The sequence below is a fragment of the Dromiciops gliroides genome, chromosome 5 (assembly GCF_019393635.1).
Source record: "Dromiciops gliroides isolate mDroGli1 chromosome 5, mDroGli1.pri, whole genome shotgun sequence".
Classification (NCBI taxonomy): domain Eukaryota; kingdom Metazoa; phylum Chordata; class Mammalia; order Microbiotheria; family Microbiotheriidae; genus Dromiciops; species Dromiciops gliroides.
The window spans coordinates 91,225,681-91,244,529 of NC_057865.1; the positions used below are offsets into that span (position 1 = coordinate 91,225,681).

General features: G+C 35.4%; 1 protein-coding gene and 1 pseudogene across 9 annotated transcripts in view; one reads left to right on the plus strand and one right to left on the minus strand.

The window, feature by feature from the left end:
• KMT2C (lysine methyltransferase 2C) overlaps window positions 1–18,849 on the plus strand; it is a 272,195-nt gene that overhangs the window by 46,460 nt on the left and 206,886 nt on the right. For all 9 annotated transcript variants that reach the window (XM_043966872.1, XM_043966877.1, XM_043966874.1 and 6 more), the window contains exon 2: window positions 4,612–4,700. In XM_043966872.1, the coding sequence (XP_043822807.1) occupies window positions 4,612–4,700 (89 nt within the window). The remainder of the gene's footprint in view (window positions 1–4,611; window positions 4,701–18,849) is intronic.
• On the minus strand, window positions 9,552–10,048 carry LOC122728348 (annotated as a pseudogene).

The following is an 18,849-nucleotide window of genomic DNA, read 5'->3' on the forward strand; positions in this document are numbered from 1 at the left end:
CACACAGCTAGTAAATGTCAAGTGTCTGAGGCCAGATTTGAACTCAGGTTCTTCCGAATCCAGGGTTGGTGCTTTATCCACTGTGCCACCTAGCTGCCTCCTGTATCATTCTTTATGAAAAGGGCACACTTGTATTAAAGTCTTGAAACTGATAAGTGTATGAAGCTGGGCAACTCGGGTTGCCTCTCTAAGCCTCATTTTCTTTTTGTTAAAAAAAAGAAAAATTTGGATAGTCTACTCCATAGCTTTCACGTGGATTTATTAAGTACATAGTATGTGTAAATCACTCTTTTAGGAACTGCAGTTATGGAAACATATCCCCTGCAGGGACTTCAGCCTAATAGGGAACATATGGCATATACAGAAATAATTATATTATTAGAGTGGGATAAGAATATTAAAGAAGAAATTGTCAGAGATGTTGAGGAAAGAAAGACAACTTAGAGGAGATGATATCAGCTTAGGTTTCATGAGAAGGTGGCCTTCAAATTCTGCCTTGAAATGAAAGAAGGATTTCAGTAGGCAGAAATGAGGGAATGCCTTCCCTATATGACTTTTAATGCTGAAGTGGGAGATTGTTTTGATCTTCATTTGCTACTCTTATTAATACAGTATAAAATTATACTTACTTTAAAAGAAATCAAAGCAATTATGTCACTCTCTTTGCTCTTTCTGAGTTTGTGGTTAACCAAAACCCTTAAGTAAAATTTAAAAATTTTGCTGCTATGTTCTAAGGCCTCTTATCATTCAAGTAATATACTTTGTAATCATATCTAGTTGCACTATATTTTTATTTTTTAATTTTTTTGTTTTTAAATTAGCAGCAGGTAATCTGATACAGGTTTATATACACACACACAATAACATTAATCCTATTTCTGCATTAGTCATGTTATAAGAAAAATCAGAGCAATGATGAAAAACCTCAAAACAGAAAAAACAACAGCACCAAAAACAAAAGAAATAGTATGGTTCATTCAGCATCTATACTTCAGTTTTGTTTTTTTTCTTGGATTTGGAGATCCTCTTCTATCATGAGTTCCCTGGAACTCTTCTATACCATTGCATTGGTGAGAAGAATATAGTCCATCACAGTAGATCAATGCTCAATGTTGATGATACTGTGTACAGTGTTCTTCTGGTTCTGCTCATCTCAAGTTTCACTATATTTTTAAAAAAGTGGGCATAAACCCTTCATATGTGGTTTGACCTGAGAGTACAGATTTATGAGGAAACTTGATAAATGGTAAAGTGCTATATCTCTTTCCTTCTTATCTCTTTTTCTTTAAAATCCTTTTATAGTCACATCAAAAATACACGAGAAATTGAGGGAGCAGTCAGGATATATATTTTAAAATATTTATTGATAATTTTTGTTTTAAATTATTTCTAGGTATCTCCACCAACCCCCTTCCTGTGAACCTGCTCATGTTAGAAAGAAAACAATTCACTAAGATCAAACACATGAACTATACTGACTGTGACATTTTTTACACTCATAGTCTTCCCTTCCTCCTTCCAACAGTGAAATGAACAATGTGTATTTTCTTATCATTCACATAAATCTTGATCTGTTTCCCTGCATTTTTTTTATTTCTTACTGCAAAATTCTGTTCCATTCTTCAGTTGGTTTCTAGTTGATTGCTAGAACAAATGTTGCAGTGAATATACTGGAATGTTTGTAACCTTATTCTCCTTGGGATATATGCCCAACAGTGGTTTTCCATGTCAAGCAAGGGGTATAAAGAGTTGTCATCCTCATCCCCCCAATAATTACAAATGGTATTAAAAAACGATTAGTACCATACCAGTCTAACTATTGAAGGATTATTTTATTGAGCTAAACAAAATAGAAATTCATTTGACAGAACAAAAGGCCAAATCTGAAGAGAAATAATAGCAGGAAAAAAGGAATGAAAGAGGAACAGTACTTCATACCTTAAATTATATTATTAAATACCAGTATCAAAACTATTTGGTACTGATTTTTAAAAAAGTTAAAGTACATTGGTGGATTACACAAGCAAAGATCACAAAGTTGAATATATTAGTTCAGTGTTGAATGGATAGATGAAGCTTTTATTAAATGCTTCCTATCTGCCAGGCTCAACTCTACGGATGGAAATGCAAGCAAGGAAGATGTTTTCTACTTTTTGTCCATTTGCATTCTAATTGGGAAAGACTAGATGGGGCATGGTATGGAGATGACCAAGACATCTAACTAAAAGCACTTTTCAGAGTAGATTACAAATGCCTACATGATTAAAATAGCAAAGGTGTAACAAAACTACTGAAAGGTAGTTTATTGCCTTTTAAGTGTGTTTATTTTATGCAAAAAATCTCTTCAGTTCAGTTTGATGTACACAAATAAAAGTTGTGCTGAATTTTGTGTGGAATGAAAAAGGATTAAGTGCTTGGTGAAATAGTTATTGTTCTTTAAGAATTCTTATCATTTAATAAAACATACAAAGATGGGTTCAGTTTCATGGCAAGTTATTTAGCTTCAGAGTTGTCCTTTCCATAATTATGTAAGTTGACTCCTGTCACAGATTTTTTTTTTAATGGCATTTTTAGTTTTTATATCCATTTGGAATTTATTGTGGTATATGATCTCAAGAGCAGATAGTAGGTACTTGAAAATACTGAAGTATAACTCCCACATCTTGACAGAGATGGACATAAAATTGAGAGTGAGATATGCATTCTCTGAATCTTAGTCTTGACCAGTGTGTTGATTTATTTTGCTATTCAAAGAAGAGCTTCTAATGAGTTCTTTCATAGGTTAGGATAGATTTCTGCATAGTCAAGTGCAGTATCATGTCATTTTCAAAACTGTCCTGCTTGTCTGTGCTCCTTTCAGAACTTCATCTAAATTCTGTTCTTTTCATTTAATCAAACATGTTTTAATGACATTTTTCAGGATTCCTGTTAAAATCCCCTTTTCCTCCCAGTCCTCCCTGTCTTTTAAAAATACATAGTGAGCGCAGTGGTGTGTGTGTGTGTGTGTGTGTGTGTGTGTGTGTGTGTGTGAGAAAGAGAGAGAAATTCTTTTACAAATTAGCATAATCAAAAACAATAATAGCTAGAATTTATATAACACTTTAAGGTTTACAAAGTGTCTTAAAAAATCTTAGTTTATCATCAAAACAACGCTGATAGTTAGACACTATTAATATACCCATTTTAGAGATGAGGAAACTGAGGCAGGCAGAGAATAAATGACTAAACTAGGGTCACACACCTATTAAGTGTTTGAAGCTGCTTTGAACTCAGCTCTTCTTGTCTCCAGGTCCAGTTCTGCATTCACTGAGTACCTAGTTGAATACAGTTTGTATCTTTTTCCATTTTTCTATCTAGTGGTTAGTAGTACACATCTTCACTACTCTTCTGGAATTGTGGTTGATCATGGTTCATTATATTGATCAAGAGTTTTTTTGTTGTGTTTTCTTTACAACATTGTTGTCCTTGTATAAACTGTTCTCTTGGTTGTGCTCACTTCATTTTTTTGTTTGTTCATACTACCTAGATTTTTCTAAAATCATCTTTTTGTTATTTCTCAAGGCATAATAATACTGCATTACAGCCATCATAGTACATTTGTTTAGCCATCCCTAGATTCTCATTCTCCCCCCCCCCCCTCCATTTTAGCTCCCCTTAAAGGATTTTGAAATTCATCTTGCTTGCAACTTTTCCTTTCCCAGTGTTATCCTCCCTTTCTCTGCTTGTTTTTCAGTTGAATTGGATATATTCTTTAGTATTTCTTTTTCTTTTTTTTTTTTTTTGGTGGGGGGGTGGGGGGCACAAAGCTATTGGGGTTAAGTGACTTGCCCAGAGTCACACAGAGCTAGTAAGTGTCAAGTGTCTGAAGCTGGATTTGAGCTCAGGTTCCCCTGAATCCAGGGCCAGTGCTCTATCCACTGCCACCTAGCTGCCCCCGGATATATTCTTATATACAAGTTCCTGAGTGAATTTAGCTCTCTATTGTTTATTTAAGAGTGAGATTAAATATCTATTTCCTGTTAACCCTTTTCCTCTATGTATGCTCTATTTCTCATATTTGGGTTATGTGAAAGCAAAATTCTTTTCCTCTTATCCTTTTCTACACTTTTCTTTTTTTCCCTCCATTCTCTCTCTGCTCTTCAGAGTTTCAGAATAAAACCAGTTCTAGAGCCTCTGTTTTTCTAATTATTATGTATATTATTTTTGACATTTTTCAGAGTCAAGAGATTTAGGCTATAGTAACAATTTTACCTTTATATAAAATCTTGAAATCTTCTATTGCATTTTTATGATATAAAATAAAGCTTATTCCATTAGAGTTGGTTAAAGTTTTGTCCAGATGTTGTTGCATAGAACTATTCAGCAAAATTTTCAAGGTGTAAAAAAGCATTCTATTCTGAAGAAAAGTCTTGTGGGAACAATTGATTTCAAGGGATGCACTATTAAAGCAGGCAGCCCATCAGTTTCCGAGAAGTAATTTGGATCTGATTTTTTGAGAAATTTTCTTCTGCATTAGTATGGTTCATATACTTCTAGGCATAATGCAAGTAACTATAAAGTTAGTGTCATAATTTAATGAGTTTTTAATGAGTTTTCATTGTTTAATTACAGGCCTCGAAACAGAGGAAAAACTACAGTGGAGGATGATGATAGCACGGATGGGTTGGAGGCAGCAGAAACAGAAAACACCGTTGAAACAGGTAATGAATTAAGAATCCTATTAAATGTGCTTACTTTTTACTGACCCAGGTTGTGAAATTTAAAAACTAATACGTGGTAGTAGTGGTATCATTTGGTTTTTTTTTGTTTTGTTGTTAGTTTTTTACTTTTTGAAAAATGTCTGTAACTTAATTAGATTGGGTTCTCCTACTTGGCTTGGAGAACTGTGATTTATCTAAGTAGGAGAACCCAATCTAATTAAGTTACAGACATTTTGTAAGGTAGTTCCATTAATTTTAGTGTACTCATGAGTTAATGTTAATGTGTCCTTTTTTCTTTGCTCTCCTACCACCTTTTCTTTATAATTTCTGATTGTCTGAATTTAACTAGGCTCATCTTAATACTGGTCATCCAGTATGTCACCCTATGCTCTAAGCCTTTCTTGATTGCTGCCAGAGCTCATACACTACAGCCAGGCTCACTTTTATGTTGCAGTGAGACATTATTAGAGTAGAACGTAGGGTAAAGATTTTAGATTATAGAAAAAAAGAGTACTGTATTGCTTTGGTACACATATTTAAAACTTCCCTTTCGAGGTGGCTAGGTGGCGCAGTGGATAGAGCACTGGCCCTGGAGTCAGGAGTACCTGAGTTCAAACCCGGCCTCAGACACTTAACACTTACTAGCTGTGTGACTCTGGGCAAGTCACTTAACCCTAATTGCCTCAAAAAAATAATAATAATAAAAAAGAAGTTTAAAACTTCCCTTTATTAAGCCTCAAACAAATTTGTTAGAAAGAAAATATGATATGATATATGAGAAGACAGATTTATTCCCTACTTTCTGCTTAGCTCTCTTGAGTTTGAGAGGTACTATAATTTTACTCAATTTTAGAAACATTCAGTGCCTGGTATGTGCCAGAGTGGGGATACAAAGGAGAAAGGAATATTTGTTTTCATCTACCGTATTTTCTGCCTGGTCAAAACAACATGTACATAAATAAATAGAAGTATGTACAAAGTACCTTTTGTGATAGATAATAAGGGAAGTTATTAGCAAGGGCCCTCTGTAGTTAAGTGGCACTTGGTCTCATTATAAATGGAGCTGGGTTCCAGTGGAGCTAGGTTTCAGAAATTTCAGAATTAGAAAGAAAGCATTTCAGGTGTGGGTAGTAAACTGTGCAATGACCTGAAGATGACTGAGCTTGCTTGCTTGCTTATTTATTTATTTATTTATTTATTCATTCATTCATTCATTCATTGGGGGGGGTATAAGGCAATTGGGGTTAAGTGACTTGCCCAGGGTCACACAGCTAGTAAGTGTTAAGTGTCTGAGGCTGGATTTGAACTCAGGTCCTCCTGACTCCAGGGCCAGTGCTTTATCCACTGTGCCACCTAGCTGACCCTGGGAGACAATATTATGGAAGGGGAACCTTAAATTATATCAAGGAGAATATAATGAAATCAGTCTGGCATTTAAGTTTTTTGCATTAGTTACAAATAGACCGACCTATTTTATCCTGAGGCAGCTGCTAAATCATCTTGAGTAGGAGAATAACACGATCAGCCTGTGTCTGGTACTAAATCCCCTTTTAATCCCCCCCCCCAGAAACAAAACCCCAAACCCCAAAATGTGTAGGAAGACTAGTGGATAATTGTCGTTAGAATTTGGATTAAGTATTATTTTATTTGGATAGAATGAACCTCAGAGACATAAAGGGAATGGAATAGTGGGGGCAAAGGGAATATCTGAAAGTGGAAACTAGGAATATGGTTTATTTTTCATCTTGGGCCATTGTGTTAAGGAGCATAAGAAGGTGTTTCAAGTTTTTGCAATTGTAAGAAGATAGAATGTAGCATGAAGTGGAGAGAGAACTAATAAAAGGGCAATTTTTGAAAGTCTGTGTTCCTGGATAGGCTTTTGAAATATTTTATATATTTTGATAATTATTTTAAGTGGAATTTCTGGTAGGTCTTATTGATAACATTCTGCAATGCTGGTGATTTATGTTGCTTCTAATTTGATATCTTGCAACTTTGCTGAATTTATCATTTCTACAAACTTTTTACTTGTCTCAGGTTTCTTGCTTAGGACTTTTAAGATTGGTTTTCTGTTTTGCTGTAGTTATTGCCTCAGCTTGTTTTTCTTGTTTAACTACGTTAGCAAACATTTGAAATACTATATTAAATAATAGAGTTGATAATGACCATCCTTGCTTAATCTTGATCCTGTTGGAAAGGCTTCATACTTTTTTCTGTTATGTGGTGTAAGGGACTAAAATTCTAGCTAGTCTGTCTAAAATATCTGAGTGGTCACCAACAAATTATAAGCTTTAGCAAGAGTTAGACTTGTATAAAAGTCTAACTTATTAAGGAGAATAAGAATTTGGTGAAGAGAGAAAGAGGCCTAGATTCAGCTCTCTATGTCAGGAAGCCTGCATTTCTGCTCTACTCTCCTGATGAAAGAGAGCGAGCGAGAGAGAGAGCAAGCCTCGCCTATTCTTCGTCCCACAAGCCTCCTGTGAAACTGGGAACATCCCATCAACAAGCACACACAACTCCAAGCTAATTGGCTGGTAGCTTTGATAGATAGTGCCCATGAGCAGATGTCACTTCCCGACGCCAAGGAAAAGCCGCATGGCTTGCCCTCAGACGCCTTCTCCTCATGGCGAAGCTTTCTTACAGTAGCTCTCCAGCAGGTGGCGTCACTCCAATCGATAAAGTGGGATGTTTGCTTTTCATTTTAGATACAGTTTACTGTATTAGGACAAGGTTCTTTTTTTCCCCCCTATTTTAACATTGTTTTTTTTAAAAAATCAGAAATGGATGTTGGATTTTGTCAGTCCTCTTTAGAATACATTGATGTGATTCCATGATTTTTTTTTTAAATAATACTCATCATTTTTATGTTTATTTTCATGTTGTACTAATCTTGCATTACTAGTATAATTTTAATCTTTTTAGTGTGTTGTATAGTACGTTTGTTAATATTTGTTAATATTTTATTTAAAATTTATTCATCAGTATTCATTAAGGATGTCAGTTTATAATTTTCTTCCTCTGGTTTCATTTTGGGATTTGTTCTGCTTTTGTTTTTTGGGATTAATCTAAGTATCAGCATTACAAATCTACTTTGCTATCTTTATTTATTTATGTATTTATTTATTTATTTTGTGTGTTGTTTTTGGTTTGTTGAGGCAATTGGGGTTAAGTGACTTGCCTAGGGTCACACAGCTAGTAATTGTTAAGTGTCTGAGGCCAGATTTGAACTCAGGTCCTCCTGAATTCAGGGCTGGTGCTCTATCCACTTCACCACCTAGCTGCCCCCTACCTTGCTATCTTTAAAAAAACACATCTGTAATGTGGCAGGAGTTTAGAAAGGTACAATTCAGTTGTAAATATCATTGGTTTCTTTGTTTTTTATTTTTTTTTAATTGGGGGTTGATGTATGAGTTCATTTTCCCCCCTAATATTGGGTTATATAGTCTATTAATCAGAAGTGTTTTTGGTGATTTTGAGGGAAAACCATCCTCTTTTCAATAATTCTCAGGAACTTAGTAGTGATGTGTCAAAGGCTCTTTATTTCCTTCTCATGAGAAGGAGGCACCCTAGTGTGCAGCTAGTGGGTGCCAAGAAAGGGGGCTCGAAGGCCCTGTTTTATACCCTAGTCCCTAATGCTAATGGACCCTCCCCCTTTTCATCACTGGTCAGATTACTCAAGGGTTACAATCTACACACAAAAACTAGCTATAATTGGAATGCAGTATTCCCACCCCTTTTTCTTGTATGGGCATAACTCAGGAGTGGACCTTATACTTCCTTATATGGACACAACTCTGGAGCAGACCTTATTGAGATCCGGGCTCCTTGAACCATGTGACCTTGCTAGCCTGAGGGGAAGGAGAGGATCTGAGACCTTTGTCCTACAAACAGGTCAGGAGGAATATGACTGACTGTTATATCCACATTGAGAGGAGACAACTATCCATTTTCTCATAGTGATGATTCATCTGTTCTTTGTTACCAATTCTGTTAATATAATTGGACAATATTTCTGACAAAATAAATTTTTATGAATTTTATTTTTTAAATAAGGATTCAATTTTCTTAGATTTAGAGAGGTTAAGTCTCATCCTTTTGATTTCCTCCTTCCCCTACTCCCCAATCCCTATTTGTTCACCTTGATTATATGAGATAATTTTCCCTAGCCCTCATTTCTCTTCATCCCCTAGGGTATTTTTCTTGTTCTTTTTCCATTCTTCTCCTGAAATCATCAAGACATAGAAGAACAACTTCTAGGCCTTGTTTAATTAAACTCCCTCTGTGACCACTGTTGATGATAATAAGGTTTGGAGTGGAAAGATGTATCATTTTTCCATATTTTTAGTAAATGGTTTATCCTTATTTGTCCCTTTTGATCATTCATGTTTCTCTTAAATTTCTTACTTCTTATGTTTGGACTTCATTGTTTCCATGGAGTGCTGATTTTTCCTTAGACATACTTTAGAAGTTGTCTGTTTCATTAAAGGTCTGCTGGTGGTTTTTTTTTTTTCCCCTTTAGGCATATAGGTCAGTTCCTGTGCTATTGTGCTACTTGTGTTGTCTTTTGTCTTGTAGAGTACCAAATCCAAGCTCTCTGTTTCTTTATGGTGGTGGCGGCTAAATCATGTGTTAAATTGACTGTGGCTTTTTGTTCTTGATTCTCTTCTTCCCCCTCCTCTCTTCTTCTCCCCCCCCCCCCCATACTTGCAGTATTTAAAACTGGAAGCTCTGGATTTTGGCTTGGATTTTACTGGGAGTTATTTTGGGGTTGGAGGAGGAGGCTGGTGGATTCTTTTATTTTTTTAAACACTTCAGGGATCATTTTATTGATCCTTTACAGAAAATAGGACTTTATTTGCCAGGAAGGATGATGCCATCATACTTCTGCTGGAACCAGCATGTGCCTTCCTCTTTGCTAATTCTGTGTTTGGCCCCAGTGCAGCCTGTCCTCTGCTTTTTGTCTTCAGTGCTAAAGCTGGCCCTACCTACAGTCCAAGCTGTAGGTGCCAATGCTTGGGTTGTGTTTAATCTCCAGGTCGATATGCTCTTGGATCCCAAAGCCAGAGCTGCCTGTGTTTGAGAAGTTATTAACTCATATTATCCCACCTTTAGCTCCACGAACTGTACCGTGAACTGCGATCTCATTTCTCCTGATTCCAAAAGATCTGACAGTATAGCGAGCTTTGGAGAACGCTGGGGTTTGGCCTGTGAGTTGCTCCAACACTTCGGCAGCCTGGGTTAGACGATCCCCACTCTCCCCAACACAGATGTTGAGTCAGAGCTTTCGATACCCAGTTCACACATGGGGTTTTCCTTGGGTTTTCCTTTTCACTTTGATCTTGCACCATGGTGGAAAACCAGAAGAGACAGTGGATTCTTTCTATTTCTTATTTGTCTTTTGGTTTTAAAAGATCTGGGTACTTTTCTTTCATAAAATAGGATGTCTGGGCTATTTTGGTCATGGCATTCAGATAATTTAATGATACTTAAATTTTTTTCTCCTTGTTTTTTTTGGGGGGTGGGGGCAATGAGTCTTAAGTGACTTGCCCAGGGTCACACCAGCTACTAAGTGTCAAGTGTGAATCCAGGGTCAGTGCTTTATCCACTGTACCACCTAGCTGTCCCTCCTTGATTTGTTTTTGAGGTCAGATTTAGGTATGAATGAGATTTGTTTTCTCTCATTTTTTTTCAATCTTTTGTCTTTGTTTTATTATTTTTTGTTATCTGAAGAAATCATCTTCTAGTTAGAGACCGTTGTGATTATCAGGGAGTTTGTTTTGGGAAGATTATTGTCAAATAGCAAGGTGTTTCCTAGGCATTTGTTTTGGGGTACATGAAACAGTAAACTATTGAATTAAAACATTAAAGTTTCTTGTCAGTGTTGGAGGGACTTTGGAAAGATAGAAATGTCAATACATTGTTTCTAGGAACTTTAAATTGATCTAGCTGTTGTGCAGAATAATTTGAAGTTATGCCGTGAGTGTGCCTAAGATGTCTGGGCCATTTGGCTTGGAGATTATAGTGGTTGGCATGTTCTGAGGAGGCCAATAAGAAAAAGAAAGCCGTGCAGGGTCGGGCGTGTGTGTGGGGCAGTGTAAACTGAAGCACTTTTAGCTGTACTTTTTGGGGTAAGTGTGTACTAGAAATCAAGCAAAAATGCCCATCTATTTTTGGGGTTGCCTAAATCTCTAGTTCATTTGACTATAATGGAATATTACTGTGGTTCATAAATTGTGAATGAGATAAATACAGAGAAACATTGGAAGAAATATCAATTGATGATAAGTAAATTAAGCAGAACAAGGTATATCTACATGTTGATTTCAGCAGTGTAAAGGAAAAGAGTAATAAAAAAATGATAAGTAAATACCACAATTTTCGTGACCCAATAGCTTTCTCAAAGAAGAGCTATGAAAAGAACATTCTGCTCTTCTTTACAAAGATGGGGAACCATGGGTGTGGAACATGTCAAATAATATCAGGCTTGTTTGATAATGGCAGCAATCTTCATTTAGTATTTTCCCTCATATCTTTTTTTTTTTTTTTTTTTTGCGGGGGGAGAGGTGAGGCAATTGGGGTTAAGTCACTTGCCCAGGGTCATACAGCTAGTAAGTTGTGTCTGAGGCCATATTTGAACTCAGGTCTTCCTGACTCCATGGCTGGTGCTCTATCCACTGTGCCACCTAGCTGCCCCTCCCTCATAATCTTTTTAAAAAGTATTATAAAATATTATTCCATCTGAAAAAGGTATGGGGAAAGACTATGCTGGGAAATATATGTTTATTCTTTCTTCAGTCATATTGCTTTTTTAAACAGTCCAAAACTTATTTATCTCATTGTGTATCTTTTATTTTTACTTAAATTCATTTTATTTTTAAATTTGATAATTTTTACATTGGCTCCAAGAAGTTGGTGGTCAACCCATATATAGCTAATTCTGGCATAATCTTCCAAATCAGTAGTGGTTCCTTTCCTGTCTGAAAATGTAATTTTCACTTGTTCATAGATTCAATCTACTCCTTTAAAATGAAGCTCAATAGTTAACATTTATATTCATTAAAGCTATCAATATCTTCTGTAAGTAACCTTTTCTGATATCCCAAATAGCAGTGCTATGTCTTTGAAATTGCTGCATATTTATTATTTTCTATATTTATTTGCTGTCTATATATTAGTACTTGGTGTGTGTTGCTATTCTATTATAAGCTCCTGGTGAGTAGGCATTGCTTCATTTCTCATACCTTTATTCCCTGCACCTGCCACGTTGTAGGCACAATACAAAAATTTCTTGAGTGATGATAATTGGTTCACTGTTTGCCTCCCCAGTAATATCCAACTTTTCTTTGAAAGTACATATTCATGATGTATAGTTGTGAGGCAACGTTTGGCTACTTTCATTCTTAAATTCTCATGTTTTCTTCCAGTTTCTTGTGCCTTCATGTATTTCTGCATTTTCAGTGGTCACCCAGTCTCCAAATATATGTTGATTTAAATTGAATTTTAGAGGGCTATAACACTAAAGTGAACTGTAAAAAACAAATTTTTTTTTCGCTTTTTGCATAGAAAATTCAGTTTGGGAATTCTTGGTGGGGATTATGGCTGGTAATATCAAATTTGATTTGTTTATTTCTATTGAACTACCTCTTTCCCTTCACTCTCCCCTTTGCTATCTCCTTTTTCTCTTTCCTTGTCTTTCTCTGCTCCCCATTTTCTCTCTTTCTCTCCCCCCCCCCCAACTCTCTTACTTTCTCTATTATCTCTGTCTTTCTGTTTTCTCCTCATTGGTTTTTTCTCCTCTTCAGAGGATGACTGACTGCATAGGAGTGTGGTATATGTACTTAGGAAGGTGATTGAAAATCAAAGTATATGTAGGATTTTTTTCTCAAAGAGCCTTGTGCCTGGAATTCTCTTAAATTTCCTTCTAACAACATATTTAAGTTACATATTGTTCTCTAAGTTAAGTTAATGAGATGACATTTATATCCACTCAATAATTCTTTGGAATGATCTTTGGTTGAGTAATATACATTGTCTCTTTTACTCATGGTAAACTATTGTTTAGAATTGATCTCTCCGGGGCAGCTAGGTGGCACAGTGGATAAAGCACCAGCCCTGGAGTCAGGAGGACCTGAGTTCAAATCCGGCCTCAGACATTTGACACTCATTAGCTGTGTGACCCTGGGCAAGTCACTTAACCCTCATTGTCCCACAAAAAACAAAAACAACAACAAAAAAAGTCTCTCATTTAAAAAATATTAGTACAATTTTTAAACCAATTTCTTAGATTATGCTCTAGATTTAGCTGTTATCTAATTCATTCTTTACACCTTCACCAATACCAGATAATTTTTCTAATGGATTGTTCTGACCTAAAACTTTTGCTTAAAAACTTTTCACCATTGTTTACTGAATAAAGAATAAACTCTTGATATTCCTCAACAGTCTAATTTTCACCTACATTCGAGCCTTATCAAACTACTTCCTTTCACAGGATCTGTTTTCCAGCCATACTAAATGACTTTCCTTCTTTTTTCTCCTATATCCATCCAACCCAGTGCCCTTGTTCATTCCCTGCACTGTCTCCCAATTCCATTTGAAAAGCTCCTTCAGAGTCTGATTCAATCTCTAACTTCTCTCAGAAGTCTTTTCTTGCCCCATAGCCTCTCAACTCTGAAACTGATTTTACCCTCAAATCCTTGTTGACTCCATCCTTTGCTTCTTTCTTGTTCACCCTTATGCCATAGCTATTTTCATAGGTGATTATAAGCTCCTTGTGAGCAAACTCTGTATTTCATATAACTAGCTTAGTAGTTAGTTGTTTGAATGAAAGGCATGTAGTTTTTATTTTGTCATTTATACCATTAACACACAAGAAAGGCAAACCTGTTATTTAAGTAAACCTAGGACGACTACTTTCACATGCCAGGGTAGAAGTTGCCAAGCAGTGCCAAGGTAAATCAATTTCATTACCTCTGTAAAAATACTGAGTGAGGGTAGACTGTCCTCAAATGTGAGTTTGGCATTAATAAAATTCTTCCTAAGCATCATTGTAAGCTGACTGGTTTACCAAGTAACTTTTTTTTTTTTTGGCGGGGCAACTTTATCCACTGTGCCACCTAGCTGCCCCTATCAAGTAACTTTTAAAAACCAGTCTCTCTCTCTCTCTCTCCCTCTCTCTCTCTCTCATCTATTTAGTAAGATATTTCCCAAATACATGTAAAAATTTTTTTTAACCATCATTTAAATTTTTTTTCTAAATTCTGATTTCATTTGTATGTGTGAGGTTCTGTAAAAAATATTTCCAGAAAATGAAAACAAAATAAAACAAGAAAAAGGAAAATAAAGGTACGATTCAATTGATACAGAATTCATCACTCTGGAAAGGTGGAGGTAATTAGCATTTTTCATCATGTTGAGTTTTTCAATTTTCTCTGACTGTCCTTGACCCCACTGAGGTTTTCTTGGCACAGATAACTGAAGTGGTTTGCTATTATTCTCCAGCTCATTTTACAGATGAGCAACTGAGGCAAACAGGGTTAAGTGACTTGCCTAGCATTACAACTAGTAAGAGGCCAAATTTAACCCCAGGTCCTCCAGAATCCAGGGCTGGTGCTTTAGCCATTTGATCAAGGATCCTTTGGAATTGTGTTGGATCATTGATCTGTATAAAAATAGCTAAGTTTTTCATATTTGGTCATCTATGACTATTGCTTTTACTTTGTACAATGTTTCCCTGGTTCTGCTCACTTCATTTTCCATGAGTCATATGTCTTCCAAGATTTTTCTGAATCTGTTCTGCTTTTCATTTCTTATAGCATAATAGTATTCCATCACGATCATATGCCACAACTTATTCAGCCATTCCATAATTGTTGGCCTTCCCCTCAATTTCCAATTCTTTGCCACCATAAAAAGACTAGCTATGAATATTTTTCTACAAATAAGTCTTGTTAGATTTTCTTTGATTTTTTTTCAGATATAGACCTAGAAGTGATAGAGCTGGTTCAAAGGGTTTTCGGACAGTTTTTATAGCCCTTTGGACATAGTTCCAAATTGTTCTCTAGAATGGTTAGAACAGTTCATAACTCCACCAACAGTGCATTAATGCCAGTTTTTCAACATCCCCTCCACCATTTGTCATTTTCCTTTTCTCATAGGTGTGAGGTGGTATTTTAGTTATTTTAATTTGAATTTCTCCAATCAGTGATTGAGCGCATTTTTATGTGACTTTTACCCCCTTTGTAATCCAATGTATTTTATTTTTCTTATAATAAATAAATTTATTTAAAGTTTTGAGTTTCAAATTCTATCCCTCCTTCCTTCCCTTCCCTCCCTCTGCCCTGATGTGGTGAGCTACACATGTGCAATTATGTAAAACATTGCCAAATTAGTCATTTTGAAAAAGAAAAAGTTGAATAAAAGAAAAAAATGAAAGTGGAAAAACAGCATGCTTCAGTCTGCGATCAGTCATTATCAGTTCTTTCTTTGAAGGTAGATATTATGCTTCCTCGTTAGTCCTTTGAGATTGTCTTGGATCATTGTATTGTTCATGTGATTTTTGATAGCTTTGATTTCTTCTGAATAATACTTGTTCCTATCCCTTAATCATTCATCAGTTGGGGAATTTTGCTAAGTAACCTTCTGTCTGTCTGTCTTTCTTCAGGGCAATGAGGGTAAAGTGACTTGCCTAGAGTCACACAACTAGTAAGTGTCAAGTATCTGAGGCTAGATTTGAACTCGGGTCCTCCTGAATCCAGGGCCAGTGCTTTATCCACTGCGCCACATAACTGCCCCCACTAAGTAATCTTGAGAATTAAGGGGCATATGGTTGTTGTATTTAGGTAGCAGTCACATGTAAGAAAGTGAATGGTCTAAAAGTGGGTGAAGATGACTTGAAACAAGTAGTGTATACTTTATTATTAAAATCTTAAGGCAGAGACTGTATGATAAGTTTGATGGGAGTCATGGACTTTGTTGAGAGTGAAAGAAATTTCAGACAATTCTTGTTTCTTCTGAACCTGTATTTGATGATCTATGAGGAAATGGGCTCTACCTTATTTGATCTCATTCCTGAAGCTAGGCTATCCCAGAAGATAACAGAAAGCTAAAGTTGCTTTAAATCTTTTTTACTACATCCAACCATTCTGTAGAGCAATTTGGAATTGTGCCCAAAGGACCATAGAAGTGTGCATATACTTTGATCCAGCAATAATACCACTGCTAGGTTTGTATCCCAAAGACATCCCCAAAAAGATAAAAAAGACCTATTTGTACGAAAATATTTATAGCAGCTATTTTTGTAGTGGCTAAAAATTGGAAGTCAAAGGAATGCCCATCAGTTGGGGAATGGCTAAACAAACTGTGGTATATTACTAGAAATGACAAGCCAGGATGACTTCAGAAAGGCCTGAAAAGACATGTATGAACTGATCTATAGTAAAGTGATAGAACCAAGAGAACATTGTATACAGTGACAGTGGTTTTGTTTTGTTTTGTTTTTTGGCGGGGAAATGAGGGTTAAGTGACTTGCCCAGGGTCACACAGCTAGTAAGTGTCAAGTGTCTGAGGCCAGATTTGAACTCAGGTACTCCTGAATCCAGGGCCAGGGCTCTATCCACTGCGCCACCTAGCTGCCCCCGATATTCTTTGATGAAGAACTATGAATGATTTAACTATTCTCAGCAATAATGATCCAAGACAGTGCCAAAGGACTAATGATGAGGCATACTATCCTATTTCAAAGAAAGAACTGATATTGATTGAACAGACCGAAGCATGCAATTTTTTCACTTTCATTCTTTCATATTTTTTCTTTTATTCATGTTTTTTTATGCAAAATCACTAATATGGTAATGTTTTACATGATTGCACATGTGTAATTAATGTATATCTTATCACCTACTGCCTGAGGACAGTGGGGAGGGAAGGAAGGAGGGACAAAATCTCGAATTCAAAACTTTAAATAATGTTATTTTTAAAATGTTATTTTAAAACTTTTTTTACTAAAACAGTTTTTTTATTAATGCCTTTTGTTTTTTACATCATCATAGTCTTCCTCATGTTTCTCTCCCCAGAGAGCCATCCTTTGTAATAAATAGTATTTTTAAAGAAAAAAAAGGAAAAAAAATTCAGATAACTACTATATATTAATATATATAATACTATATATTATATATTAATATAAATAAATAAATATAATTAATATAAATAAATAATTAATAAATATATATTAATATAAATTATATATATATACTATACATATTAATATAAATAAGACTTTTTTCAAAGTATAAAACTGGTATACCTGCCCCTTTCATGGAATGGTGGATTGGATATGCCTTCTTATAACTCCAAATTCCTTTCATCCTTGATCTTTATAGTTTTGCTGCATTCACTTTTGATTTTTGTTTTGTCTCTGATGGTTCATTCTTTTTACACTGTTGTAATTGTGCATATTGTTTTCTTGACTCTACTTGATAAAGATCATTGCATGCTTCTCTGTATTCATCACATTTATTATTTTTTACCACACAGTAATTTGTTTAGCCCTTCCCTGGTTCATGAGCATCTTTCATTTCCAAAATTTTGCTATCACAAAAAGTGATACTATAAATATTCTGGAGTGTATGTGAATGTTTTTCCTTGTTGATGGCTTTTTTGTTGACCAGGAATAGAGTCTGTGGCTTAAAGGGTATAAACATTTTCATCACTTTAGTTCCACAACTCCTCCCAAATTGACTATTACTATTTATTGTTATGTCTTCCTATATGTGCATTTCTCTTACTGCTACAAATTTGAAACTTTTTTTGATGTGGGAAATTTTGTTCATTTCACTTGACCAATTCGCAGTTGAGGAATGGCTCAAGTATATGTGTATGTCTTAGTTACCAAACCTGTCTCAGAGAGGTTTGATATCCAAAGATTGTTTCCTTTCTTATCCTAGGTACATTATTTCTATCTCTACAGAAGCTTTTAAGTTTCATGTAATCAGTATTAAACTTTTTATCTTTGGTAAATGCCTTTATCTCTTATTTGGTTAATAGAAAATATCCAATCCATAGCTATTCAAGGTATGTGTTCTTTTCTTATACTTCTTAAAAATAATATGGTCTTTAACATTAAGATCACATAAGGGCTATAGAACTATGCATATCTTTTGATTGAGCAATATCACTGCTAGGTTTATATCCCAAAGGCATCTCCCAAAAGAGAAAAAGACCTATTTGTACAAAAATATCTATAGCAACTCTTTTTGTGGTGGCTAAGAATTGGAAATCAAAGGAAGGCCCATCAATTGGGGAATGGCTAAACAAACTGTGGTATATAACAGTGATGGTATATTACTGTGCTATAAGAAATGACAAGCTGGATGACTTCAGAAGGGCCTGGAAAGACACATTATGTTTTACATAATCATACATGTATAACCCAAATGTGATTGCTGCCTCAGGGAGGGGGATAGGGAGGGAAAGAAAGAGGGATAAAAATCAGAACCCAAAACTAAAAATAAAAAAGTTTATTAACAAAAATTCAGATCACATATCTAGGAGAATATTGGATAATGTGTTGGTCTTGAGCCTGTTGTCTCAATAAGATTGTTTTCTAGTTTTTCAAGCAGTTTTATTTCAAATAGGGAGATTTTTTTTCCTAGGTAATTTGTTTTCTTCTTTATTGAACGATGGGTTCCTGAGTGCCATAATTTTTTATTCTTCTTTGTCTAGTCTGTTCTATTGCCCTGTCTCTCTATTTTTTTTAAGTATTAGCAGATGGTTTTGGTGACCGTTCGCTTATATATTGGATGCATTAGTTTTCATTATCTTTTTTTCTTCATTTCCCTAGATAGTCTAGAGTTTGTCTTTTTATTATAAAGAATATCCTTGGTAATTTGATTTGTTTAGCATTAAAGGTGTAAATCACTTTAGGCTTTTAATTGTTATTAAAGTTTTCAGAATTAATAGTTCAAGTAGAAATTATAGGAATTCTTAATGAATATAGTCTTCAGGTCTTGGAATCAGGAAGACTCATATTCCTGAGTTAAAATTTGGCCTTAAATTCTTAATATCTATCTGACACTGGGCAAGTCCCTTCACCCTGTTTGCTACAGTTGCCTCATCTGTCTGCAAAATGAGCACAGGAAGGAAATAGCAA